Source organism: Myotis lucifugus, unplaced genomic scaffold (assembly GCF_000147115.1).
Source record: "Myotis lucifugus unplaced genomic scaffold, Myoluc2.0 scaffold_2, whole genome shotgun sequence".
NCBI classification, from domain to species: Eukaryota; Metazoa; Chordata; class Mammalia; order Chiroptera; family Vespertilionidae; genus Myotis; species Myotis lucifugus.
In genome coordinates this window covers 18,076,274-18,090,108 of record NW_005871050.1, presented here as the reverse complement: position 1 = coordinate 18,090,108, position 13,835 = coordinate 18,076,274, and the positions used below count along the sequence as shown (strand labels likewise).

Genomic DNA, 13,835 nt, shown 5'->3' with positions numbered 1-13,835 from the left:
AGAGAGATAGAAACATCCATGTGAGAGTGCACATTGATCAGCCACCTCCTGCATGGCCCCTACTGGGGATTGAGCCCACAATTCAGGCATGTGCCCTTGACTGTGAGTCAAACCAGCAACCTCCTGATGCAAAGCATGACACCCAACCAACTGAGCCACACTGGCCAGGGCTCTACTGTTAAACTTTAATGCAAATATTACCATAATAGTATAACATAATAGTGTATGCAATATTTATTTAGAGTTATTGTTCAATGATTTTAAGGGATTACACATGCTGAGCTGAATGCAGAGATTAAAGAACTGTAAATACTTTTTGACAAAAGTGTTTCACACAGGTTGAAGTATTGATAAGGCGAGTAGGACAAGGAGAGAAATCTTGCCCAGCTGGGAAAGCTACAGGGTTATATAATTGGAAGCTATCCCTTGAAAAGCAAGTATTAATAAAAAGTCAAAGAGTGAGAAAACTTGCATTTCCATACAGTCCTCTGGAGGATGCAGAGAAGGAAGCCAGCAAAAGTGGCCTGTATTAAGGACTAATAATAAAACGAATGTCTTGAGCAGGTGGGCCCTGACGCGACAGACTCAAGACATTTTTAAAAATGCGGCTTACAGCCTGCACGGCCTAAAATGCCTCCCACATTATTTCCTAGTTACATCGCCATAGTTCATCACTAAAATCTTGTCTCCAAAGGAGTGGGCTCCTAGTTATGTGTGCAGAGCTGTTGATACACAGCTCTAAGTAAAAATTGGTAGACTTGATTAACCAAGACTATATTTGATTTAGGAATAAACACAGTGAAACTCATTAGGTCTGCAAGTATGAAGAGCCTCCTCTCTTCTTGCTTGTCTCTCTAAGTTTTTTGGAGGGGAAATCATTCAAAACTATTATGTGAATCTCTGTTCAGCAGTTTTAATTTACTTTTTGTTTAATCCTAGGTTCTACAACAACTGAAGCAGACATTTTCCATCAGGCCCTTCTAGAAGGCAATACTGCTACTGAAGTTTCTTTAACAGTGCTAGATACCATATCGTTTTTTACCCAGTGCTTCAAGGTAAAAATGAAGAGTTAAAATTCAGCTGGCATCATTGCAAAGAAAACATTATAATAAAACATAACCAGTCATAGGAATAAAAGCCCCGATGAGCACTCAGGAAACTTTGATGATAGACTGAGTTTGGCTACTGTGTGACCTTGGGAATTCACCAAGACTCACCTGCCACACCCAGTTGTTTTATTTTCCTGGTTAAAAATAGATCTCTTTCATACTTTTATTAAAATATTCAGTAATTTTAGCCCAAATCATGATTGAATTGGTTTTCTCAAATGCCTGTTGTCATGAGGTGTCTCTTTAGGTTAGATGATGTCCAGGCAGCCTGGCTGGCTTCCCTGGTCAGGCGCTTAGTGTTTTTTCTCAGATGCTTGCCTCAGTACAAATCATTATTGCTATGGTTAAAAACAATAAGGCCAAAGCAATGAACTTTCAGGGTTGTTAAAGGAGTAAACTGGGCTAATAGATGTGTTTGAAGAATAAAAACTACATAGCTTTAATATAATATCAGTGGGAGAACTCAAAAGTGAAAAATTGTGCTCACTTTCACCTGAGTTATACAGATAATTTTTTTTCTTTTCTCCCCCCTCTGTACTTTTCAAGAGGCTCATAAGGGAAAATCGAATTAGATAGTAATAAGAAATAGGCATCAGTATCCCTTTACGAAATATTAAGTTCTCATTAAAATGCAAACCAAATTCATTGTGCCAATAACTAAGGATATTTGGTCTCGAGGCTTGCATTGTATTCCTTCCTCCTATTCAGATGTGTCTCATTTATTAACAAACATACCTCTTGGTAGATGTCAGGCACTACCCTAAGTGCTTTATGAATATTAAATTGGTTTTTTTATTGTGGGGCTGGGGGAAATGGGAATGACTGCAAATGGGCACCAGGGAGGTTTTTTGGGTGATGGAAATGCTCTAAAATTGGATTGTGATGGTTGTACAACTCTGTAAATTTACTAAAAATAATTGAACCATATACTTAAAATTGGTAAATTTTATGGTATATAAATTATACCCCAATAAACTAAAAAATACAAATATGAACTCACTTTTAGTCTTCATATGGCTTTATGATATAGATACTATTATTATTCCCATTTAAAAACGAGCAAACTGAGGCTCACAGGGAATTTAATATCATATAGCTGGTCAGTGGCAGACTCAGGATTCAGATCTAGGCCAGTTATCACAAGGGTCTATGCTTCTAACCATATATCATGTTTGGAAATAAACTAAGGAAAGAGCCAGAAAAATCTAACACCCTGCATGGAGTCTGGCTGTTGATGTTACCATTAGATTTGTCAAAACTTTGAATATTATTTTGTCGGTTTTTTGTTGTTGTTTTTGGCCAAGTTGTAACCTGTTAGTTTTTTGAGGGATAGGAGAATAGGGCTGGAGAAGTTAACCAATGCTTTTTTTTTTTAAAGTTTCACAAACCAATAGTTATTTCTCTACAATTTATTGTTTCATTTATGTCTTTTTACACGGAGCATTTAAACAATTTATATGGTCTGTTCAATTGTGACACCTGTTATTACCTCTACTCATAGAGGGTTTAATTTTTCACCAATGACTAAACATATCTTATATAAACATACTTAAAAATTAAATTAGATAATAGACTTTTAAAATATGATTGATATTTTCCTTAATTCTTACATTACTTAGTCTTCCTCAGAGAAATACACTTGTATCCATTTATTTTAAATTTACTGGTTTCTTAATTGAGAAGTAATATGGCTAGGTTAATAGAAATTACTCTTCCCATACTAGTTCTGTATTTAGTGTGTTACATTGGAAAAATATTTTTTCATCTTATGCATAAAATGATGGAAGCAAGTATAGATGTAGTTTATGTAGTATTTTGAGATTTCCAAGTTGAAAGATGGCACAGATGTTTTAAACATCTTGTTTTCCTGAAATTTTCAGACATGGATTGATAAACAGGTATTGGTAAGTCAGATCTCTCATTCTAAGCAGGGGTAACATAAATTGTTTCTGCAAAAATTATGTTTATTTTCATGTTTTTTTAGAGTCAACTTTTAAATAATGATGGCCACAACCCATTAATGAAAAAAGTATTTGATATTCATCTTGCTTTTCTTAAAAATGGACAATCTGAGGTGTCGCTGAAACATGTATTTGCTTCATTGCGAGCTTTCATCAGTAAGGTAAGGACAAAAGCTTTATAGCTAGTTGCTAGTGGGCTTGCTTCATGGCAAGAAAAAAAGAGGGGAAAGAGGATTATTGTTATGACATCTACAAACCTCAGACACTGAACCCATTAAGTCAGTACAGTAAAACCTCCATATAACAGACTAATTCAGGCGAGGGGGTTTCTGTTAAAGCTGAAAGTCTGTCATGTAATAAAGTAGGTTTTCTGAATGCATATGTTAAAAATTTGATAAATTAGTTTACCTGTTTTTACTTAAGTAGACACATCTGTGTAATTAAAATTAAGTATGTATGAAAAGTTTTAATTTCACAGAAAAGTTTTCTATATGTATTACTGTAATTTTAAATTTATACTGAATAGGTCTAGTAAATGCATGCATTCACCAGTCACCTTGAGTAAACACGGCTGGGGCATGGCTTAGGGAAAGTGGGAACATCTGCCGGCAATACTGCTGCAGAGAGCCACGCCATTCTACAACAGAACCATTTACCATGCGCCATGTGGTGTGATCACATGCTGATCACTCACTGAACCTTGTTTACGAGCAGTGTGACTACTGGATTTAAATACATAGACTGTAGTTGTAAATATGTTATATTTATTTATGTCGGTAAAATTACTAGTGTTTTTTTTCCAATGTATGGCCTACTCACTAAAATTTGTTAAAAATAACGGTGGATTGCCCTGACCAGTGTGCTCAGTGGTTAGAGCATCCGCCCTCGGGCTGAAGGGTTGCGGGTTTGATTCCTGGTCAAGGGCACGTACCTGGGTTGCCATTTTGATCCCTGGCCTGGTCTGGGTGTGTATGGGAGGCAACCAATTGATGTGTCTCTCTCACATCTATGTTTCTCTCTCTCTCTCTCTCTCTCTCTAAAAATCAATGGAAAAAATATCCTCTGGTGAGGGTTAACAAAAAACAAAACAAAACAAAAAACAACAGTGAATTAATGACAAAAAATAGCCTGTTAATGTAATTATAAGGAAATCTTGGCTAAAAGCATTTTTAAATTAACAGGGTGTTAATATCCTTTTTAAAAAAATCCTCACCTGAGGATATTTTTCCCATTGACTTTTTAGAGAGGTGGAAGGGAGCAAGGAGGGAGGGAGGGAGAGACTCAGTATGGGATCAAATGAATGAGCCCTTCCTTTCAATGCTAATGGCATCTGTGGGCTATAAATTTTCAGGCTTTACCTCATTTTTAAAGAAACCTCAGGCTAGACTTTTAGGAATAAATATGACTGAAACAGATAGCAAAGATTTATTTCTGGTCTGCTTCTGATAGCTTTTAAATGTAATAAAAAAGCATCATAAACCAAGATGGAGTTAAAATTATGGAAAGGCACAGTTCAGGCCTTCCTCTCTGGTATGTGTAACTTTAACAAGATAAAGAAATTCAATTAATTGATTTGTATAATAGGATAACTAAGCATGGAAAGCTTTTTTGTCATCATTACTTATTGCATTTAATTGATATAGAGATTAGGTGGATTTGAAGGTTTTTTTAAATTGCTATTTAATACAATTTGTGAATAAAGAAATAAATGGAAAACTGCGTTCACTATAAGCATCTTATAAGAAACGGAGGGAAAGAGATTAAAAAATAGTTTATTTGCCCTAACCCAGTGGTTCTCAATCTTCCTAATGCCGCAACCCTTTAATACAGTTCCTCATGTTGTGGTGACCCCCAACCATAAAATTATTTTCGTTGCTACTTCATAACTGTAATTTTGCTACTGTTATGAATCGTAATGTAAATATCTGATATGCAGGATGTATTTTCATTGTTACAAATTGAACATAGTTAAAGCATAGTGATTAATCACAAAAACTATGTGATTATCTATGTGTTTTCCGATGGTCTTAGGCGACCCCTGTGAAAGGGTCGTTCGACCCCCAAAGGGGTCGCGACGCACAGGTTGGTGACCCACAGGTTGAGAGCCACTGCTATAGAGAGAAGGACATGCATATGCAAAGACCCAGAGTTGGGAAAGAGCTTGAAATTCTGGAGACTGAAAGGCCCAGTTTAGCTGGACCATAGTGAACTAGGGAGATCATCAGCATGAGTGTAGTTGAAGCCATGGGAATGATTTAATTTCTCCTGGAGTGTATATAGAGGAAGAACCAAAAAATAGGTCAAGATTAGTACATTGGAGAAAAACAACATGGAAGGGGTTAGAAGAGAAATGTGTAGAAGAGATGAAAGGAAGCAGTAACAGAAGTAGGAAGAAAGAAGGCTATCGTGGAAGCCAAAAGAGAAAACAGTGTCAACATTATTACGAGATACAGTGTCCTAATAAGATAAGGAGGAAGGGAAGTCCATTGGAATTGACAGTTATGAAGTCACCATTGATTCTGGCCATTTGCCCACTCAGAAGTGACGTGGGTAGAAGATTTAATATAGTGAATTAACTACATTACAGCTATGCCCTCCCATACACCTTTATTTTCATTTTCATACTAGAATATCTTGTCCAGCAAGGTTTGTTTTCATCTGGTGAACTTGTTGATGAGATTTCCGGGCAGCCAATCAGAAAACATTTATTAAACATTCATATCTGTGTAGCATTGCACTTGGTCTTAATGTGATAAAAAGAAGGTTGATTCCTACAACATGGTTTTAAATTCAAGATTCCCAAGAAGTTATTTTGAAAAGGTTGGCCCTCTAGCTTCATATTCCCTGAAAAACATCCATTGTGTACCCTGCAGCAGCTTACTCCTTGCTTGCCTAGACATGTAAGCATTAGAGATTATAACAAGCCTATGTTATATGTATATTTTATCTTCCACAAAGCAGACTGACTACATTCTCAAAGTAACAGCCACTTGACTGTTTAGACCAGTGATGGTGAACCTCTGACACGCGAACTCATTTTTTTGGTTGATTTTTCTTTGTTAAATGGCATTTAAATATATAAAATAAATATCAAAAATATAAGTCTTTGTTTTACTATGGTTGCAAATATCAAAAAAATTCTATATGTGACACGGCACCAGAGTTAAGTTAGGGTTTTTCAAAATGCTGACACGCCGAGCTCAAAAGGTTCGCCATCACTGGTTTAGACAGCCACTTTTGTACTCTCTATGCCAATATATATCTTTTTAAAGTATAGTTGACATACAATATTATATTATTTTCAGCATAGTGATTTGACACATTCCTTAGATGTGATCACCACAATAAGTCTCTTAACCATCTGTCACCAAAGTTTTTATGATAATGTTGACTAATTTCCCTATGCAAAATATGTCTTATGTTTTTTTAATTGATTTTAGAGAGAGAGGAAGGGAGAGGGATAGAGAGAAACATCAATGAGAGAGAATCACCAATTAGCTGCCTCCTGCATGCCACCTATTGGTGATGGAGCCTGCAACCCTGGCATGTGCCTGACTGGGGACCTCTTGGTTCATGTGTTGACACTCAACCACTGAGCAACACTGGCCAGGCACAAAATTTATCTTAACACTGTTTATGAGTAAAGGACACATATATGTTTGTGCATCTACACCTCATCTATACCCCGTTTTGTTAAAAGGTCAACTTTACTTGCTCAATAGATTCCCACTATAATTTTCTCAGCATTTGAAAGTTCATAACATAAAGAACTGTTTAAATATAAAGCAGAAGAGTAAGTAATGCATATTGTCCTTCCCATTTTTAAGGGTCAGATCGAGACCCATCAATCATTCATCATTTCAGTCATTCATTAATTTAATGCATATTATCAAGAACTTACATAACATTTTTTTCCAGATCATGATGAGCTCTTCTCAGTCTGTACCATTTATTGTTAGCACCTCACATTTTTGTAGTGACTTGTGTACTGACTTGAGTTGTTTTGTCATTGACACATGCTGGCCTTTGTGTGTTTAACTAGTTCATGTTTTCCAGAGCAGAGCCCTAATCTTAAGTTCATTATGTATCTTCAAGACACCTAGCATAGATTTAAGTGGGAATATAGTTGGCATTTGATAGTTGATTGATTTTTATGATTGGGTTTTCAGATACTTATTTATGTTTTGTTCTTTAGTTTCCCTCAGCCTTTTTCAAAGGAAGGGTAAACATGTGTGCTGCATTTTGCTATGAGGTTTTAAAGTGCTGCACCTCGAAGATTAGCTCAACCAGGAATGAAGCATCTGCACTTCTGTATCTTCTGATGAGAAACAACTTTGAATATACCAAAAGGAAAACCTTTCTGAGAACACATCTGCAGGTCAGTGAAAATCAAAGCTCCTCTTCTTCAATTCAGTCTTTACCCTCTAGATCAGTGGTTCCCGGTGTGGGGCACCACCCCACAGGGGGGCAATTTGAGAATGAGTTATTAACAGTGAATTTTTTGCTTTTCTTATGGTTCTAGGGGCCTCATATCCAGTATAGAAATATATATTGTGACATATTTACACATTTCAGTTCTCTATTATATGTTTTGAAACTTTATCTGCTAATTTTTCATATCACTTTATATTTTTTAACAATTTCTTAGTGATTTCTTCCTCAGTACTTCAACTGTCCTTTCCTTCTTTTATTTTTCTCTTTCATGGATGCCATGTTCTTTGGCAGCTTGTTTAGACCAAGTTAATGGCCTTTTAGGCTTCCTCCATGTGAATAGGAATTCACTTTTTGAATAATAAAAATTATATGTCATGGGGGGGGCATCAGGATTTTAGAGATGCTTAGGTGGGGTGTGGCCAGAAAAAGTTGGGAACCACTGCCCTAGATCAAGATCTAGAGCTACCCAGTTTATTACAATAGCTGTTAGCCACATGTGGCCATTTAGCACTTGAAATGTAACTAGTCTGAATTGATATGTGCCCTAAATTTGGCTTTTGAAGACTAAATACCAAAAAGAGTAAAATGTCTCAATTGTTTTATATTTACAATATGTCGAAATGGTATTTTGGATATATTGGGTTAAGTAAACTATTTAAATTCACCTGTGTCTTTTTACTTTTTTAATTGATTTTTTTAGAGAGAGAGAGAGACAAGGAGAGGGAGGGAGAGATCAAAACATCCATGAGAGAGATACATGGATTGTCTGCCTCCTGCATGCCCCCTACTGGGGATGAGCCCACAACCCAGGCATGTGCCCTGATGGGGAATCAAACCTGCGACCTCTTGGTGCATGGAGTGACGCTCAACCAACTGAGCCACACCAGCCAGGCTCTTTTTACTTTTTTTTAAAATATATTTTATTGATTTTTTACAGAGAGGGAGAGAGAGAGAGAGAGTTAGAAACATCGATGAGAGAGAAACATCGATCAGCTGCCTCCTGCACATCTCCTACTGGGGATGTGCCCGAAACCCAGGTACATGCCCTTGACCGGAATCGAACCTGGGACCTTTCAGTCCACAGGCCGACGCTCTATCCACTGAGCCAAACCGGTTTCGGCATCTTTTTACTTTTTAATGCAGCTACTAGACAATTTAAAATTACATGCATGGGTCACATTATATTTCTATTGGAAAGCGCTATTCTAGAGCATAGGTGTTATGAGGTAGACTCTAGTTCAGGTTCCAGGACCAACGCACATTGTATGACCTTGAGAAACGTCCTTAGTGTGTCCGTGCCTCAGTTTCTTCATATGTAAAATAGTGGTAAATATTTGTGCCTGCCTCATACGATTGTTGTGAGGATTAAATGAGATGCTTAAATAACAAACAAGACACTCATTAAATATTCTGTAGTAGGTAATAATACAGTTTGTGTGTTTCACGTTTCAGTATGACCAGTAAGTAAAACATGAGAGAAGTCTTAAGGTGTAGTAAAAAGAATGAACTTTGGAAGTAGACCTACCTGGGCTTAATCGTAGCTCAGCTACTTACTATGTGACCCTAGACAGGTGTATTAATCTGTCTTAACTATTTGCCTTATCTGTAAAGTGAGGCCAAATATATTTCACCTTGCAGGGCTGTCATGAGGGATAAAAATAAAGTGTGTGTAGTGCCAGGCACAATGACTGGCATGTAATAGACACTCAGTACATGGTAGTTGTTATTCAACATCTCCATATTTTTCGGCTTATTTAATGAAACTGCTTTGAACTAAAACACAATTAGGACTTCTTAGCTTAGTAGACCTCTTTGTAGTATGGGAAACCTTTGGTTATATTTATATCTTCACTGCCATGGTGTGTCCCATTGCAGTTGTTTTTTGGAAATGGGTTATAAATGGGGAAACAGCCTATCAGGTTTTTAGAAATGTTATCAGTAATGTGGAAATCCGATGGAATTGTATTCTTTCTGTAAAAATCTACTATATACTAGTAGTTACCTTTGGATACTAGGGGCAGGGTTATATAATAAGGGCCTTTATAATTCACCTTTATATGAGGTATCATTTGAATACCATCTTTCCCCAAAACACTTCTGCAATTAGTGTGCCAGTATGCCTGAAATTCCCCATTAGGGTATGTTCTTCTGGGTCAAACCATTATTTCTCTCAAGTTCATTATTCAAATGTAAATGAATTAGTAAGTATGAAGACTTGCAACCATGTTTGGCACATAGTAAGTGCTCAAAAAAGAGTTACCTAGTATTATGATGATTATGATCTCTTTAATCCTCAGAACATTTCATAACCTTATTACAATTAAGGAAAGTGAGGAATGGAAGGGTTAAATAGATTTTCTAAAGCCCCACAGTGAATAATTGATAAAGTCAAGATTTGCATCTGAAGCAGTTTGATTCTAGAGCCTGCAATCATAGCTCCTGCTTCCCAAGACCAGAGGTAAAGCATCCAGCCATTAACGCCTTACCATGAATCATTTAGGCATTCCTCAAAGGGATCCTGAGAGATTAAAAAGCACCATCAAAGGCATTACATGTAGGGCTGTCTTAACTAGGTAGGTGCTAGTCAGAAACAAAGAAGGGGAAAAAAAGAAACAAAGAAGGGAGCTGAGGTGCTGGAATTGGAAGTTCAGGACACTAAAATAGACCAGCGAAAAGGAATGAGAAACCATAGAAGAAAATGTCATTTATTCCCAACTTTGCCATAGCTGCTGCCTAGCAAGCATGTTCAAAATGGAGACCTGACCCACCATAGTTTCAGTTCACTATTATGAAACAGTTTTGGATCTAGCTGTACCATGAGCTTAGAAAAAAATTTCACATCTAACCAAGAAAAGTCCCAGTAATATTTGAAATTGGGGCCTTTGAAGTTGCTATTTCCATAAAAGAATTTAAATTTCTCATGTCTGAAGAAAGTAGATTATGGTGGAACTGTGTAGAATCTTTAAAAGAAACATTTCATATGAATGCTTATGGGCTTATACAATGATGAAAATAAATAGCATTTGTTAAAAAGACAATTGAAAAACAATATTTGCTTTTTCCCACAGATAATAATTGCTGTAAGTCAGCTGATAGCTGATGTAGCACTAAGCGGAGGATCAAGATTTCAGGAGTCTTTATTCATTATCAATAATTTTGCTAACAGTGACAGACCTATGAAGGTATGTTCTCACTTCAAGTAATAAATTAGAAGCACCTTCACTGTCAGAAAAGTTTACACTCCTAGAGTTAAACTGTTATTGCATCCATGACTTATTTTGTTGTTGTTGTTAATTGTCACCTGAGGATATTTTTTTCATTGATTTTCAGAGAGAGTGGAAGGGAGGGGGAGAGATAGAGAAAGAGAAACATCAATGTGAGAGAGACACATAGATTGGTTGTCTTCTGCCTATGCCCCGACTGGGGCCTAGGATTGAGCCTGCAACAGAGGCATGTGACCTTGATCAGAATTGAACCTGTGACCCTTCAGTTGGGCCAACGCTCTAACCACTGAGCAAACTGGCTAGGGCAGGTTCACGACTTTCAGTAAAATAGTGTATAGTCCTAGCCAGTTTGGCTCACTGAATAGAGCATTGACCTGTGGGCTGAAGGGTCCCGGGTTCAATTCCGGTCAAGGGCACATGCCTAGGTTGCAGGCTCAGTCCCCAGTAGGGGGCATGCAGGAGGCAGCCAATCAATGATTCTCTATCATTGATATTTCTATCTCTCTCTCCCTCTCCCTTCCTCTCTGAAATCAATAAAAATATATTTTAAAAAAATAGAGTATAGAGATTGTAAGCTTCATGATTCCAGGCTTTGTCTTGTACACCACTGTATCTCTAGCACTTAGAAAACTGCCTGGTACATAGCAAATAATCAGTGTTAGTTGAATGAATGGATGTTGACTATACTGTGTATACACAGTTATTATGGCTAGTAGGATTGGAATTTTTTCTGAGCTTGATTTCTAAACTTGCTCTGAATATAAATGGATCCTTTCTTTCTTAACAGTTGTTAACTATTTCCCATATTGATTAATTGAGCACTGAGTTTGAAATTTCACAAAATCTCACTTCTTAGAGCAGTTAACAGCCGCCTGATCCATTGCTAACAGATGAGGAACAGCACAGAAGAGATTTATTATCTGATGAGTTTTAAGAATCATCTGTTAACTGTGGCTTGCCATAGATAATTTTTTTCCTTTTTTAAATTGAATTTATTGGGGTGGCATTGGTTAATAAAATTATACAAGTTTCAGGTATATAATTCTACAACATAACTGTATATTGTATTGTGTGTTTATCACCCCAAGTCAAGTCTCTTTTCATCACCATTTATCTCCCATTTTCCATCTTCTACCTCTCCCACAGCCCCCTTCCCCCGGCAGTCACCATAATGTTGTCTATGTACATGAGTCATTCCTTTTTTTTCTTTGTTTAATCCCTTCCCCCTTCTCACCCAGCCCCCAAACCCCTCCCCTCTGACAGCTGTCAGTCTGTTCTCTGTATCCATGAGTCTGTCTCTACTGTGTTAGCTTATTTTATTCATTAGATTTCACATATAAGGGAAATGATATGGCACTTGTATTTGTCTCACTGGCTTATTTCACTTAGCATAATACTCTCCAGGACCATCCATGCTGTTGCAAAAGGTAAGCTTTCTTTCTTTTTTTATGACTGAATAGTATTCCATTGTGTAAAAGTACCACGGCTTTTTTATCCACTCATCTACCGATGGCCACTTGGGCTGCTTCCAAATCTTGGCTGTTGTAAATAATGCTGCTATGAGCATAAGGGTGCATATATTCTTTCAAATTAGTTTGTTAGGTTTGCCATAGATACTTATTGGCACTCCCAAAGACCCTGAACTCCATGCCTCTTTCTTACCTATTTGCTTAAAACCTATACCATTGTCAAAATTCATTTGTTGCACAGAAAGCAGGTTCTGATCTTCAGTACTATATGTGTACAAGGAAAGAGAAATCCTTTGCCAATAAAGAAATTTTCCTCCCAGAGGAATCATCTCCATTCTTGGGAAAGGTCATCTTCCAACATAATTGGACAATATTGTTTAAAATCTGAAAAAAATAAAGCTCACAGTCATAGTGTCCTTGATGTTTGGGACATGTAGATCTATGTAGCAAAAAATATTCCCACAGGAACATTGCTTAGACTGAAGAAAAGGAAAAAAAAACCAACAAAACAAAACACTGTCAGGCTGGGAAAGTTTGCTTTCCAGCCAGTTCTACTGGTTCCCCAGGAGATAAGTATATGAACACAGAAATGGCTTCTGTCATTTAGGATCTTTTACTCATACTCTAAGAGTTGTTACCATCCTTAATTCCATGGTATATAAAAGTTCGAAGAGAAACTTTTTCACAGTCATAGGGGTGTGTTTTGGCTTTCCTTGAGAGGAAATCTTTTGCATTGACTCATTTCTTAAATGACTTAGTTTTATTAGTCAGTCACTTAGTTTATTGGTCAGTCACTACCAATAAACCCTGTTACAACAAGGAGTGCCTTGCTCCAGTAAATAGAATCTCTCTTAATGAATAAGAAGGTACTTTATGTATATAAGTATTACTTTAAAGGGATAAAGAAGGCACTTTTAAAAACTATTTCCTCCACTTTGGGTTATATTCACACTGGAAAGCTCCCTAACCCCTATATCTTGAATCATACAGATAATTGTGATTACTTCAGTGGGGTTAAGAGAAAGTGATAGGACTATTTTAATGGCCATAATAAAGAGGAAACTGTAACTTACTGGTTTGGGGGGACCAAAACAACACTTTGAGAGAGGTTAATTATCTCTTTAAACTCGTTAGAGTGCTCTATGATTCATAAGCTCCAATTTGTATAAGTGGACACTTTGTAGTATTTTTCCCCCTTAGTATATGCATGTAGTAGTTGGTGGATGGAATGGGTATGCTTGTCAGTATGGAAGAGTGGGCTAAGGTCACTAGCTCTGGAGCCAAACTACCTGGGTGTAAATCTTGTCTCTACCACTTACCAACTATAATATTTTAACCAAGCTACTGAACTGCTTTGTGCCTCAGTTTTATGTTGGTAAATGAATTATGATAGCCCTTAGCTCACAGGATTGTTGTAAGAATGCCTAGACCACTGCCTAATACAAAGTATACTGTCAATTTTTAGTTATTGTCCTACCAAGCAAAATAGAGACAGACTCATAGATAGAGAGCAGGCAGACAACTCTGGTGTGTGTGGAGGTGTTAGGGGTGGTGGTGGAGGGTTGAACAAAAAAGGAAAAAAGAAAGAGAACTCATGGATGTGGATAATAGTGTGATGATTGCGGGGGAGGGGATTGG

The 13,835-nt window shown here is 37.0% G+C and overlaps 1 protein-coding gene across 6 annotated transcripts in view; it reads left to right on the top strand.

Moving 5' to 3' along the window:
• DOCK11 (dedicator of cytokinesis 11) overlaps positions 1-13,835 on the top strand; it is a 190,179-nt gene that overhangs the window by 141,091 nt on the left and 35,253 nt on the right. For all 6 annotated transcript variants that reach the window (XM_023758478.1, XM_023758474.1, XM_006082189.3 and 3 more), the window contains 4 exons: positions 940-1,055; positions 3,094-3,231; positions 7,266-7,448; positions 10,573-10,686. In XM_023758478.1, the coding sequence (XP_023614246.1) occupies positions 940-1,055; positions 3,094-3,231; positions 7,266-7,448; positions 10,573-10,686 (551 nt within the window). The remainder of the gene's footprint in view (positions 1-939; positions 1,056-3,093; positions 3,232-7,265; positions 7,449-10,572; positions 10,687-13,835) is intronic.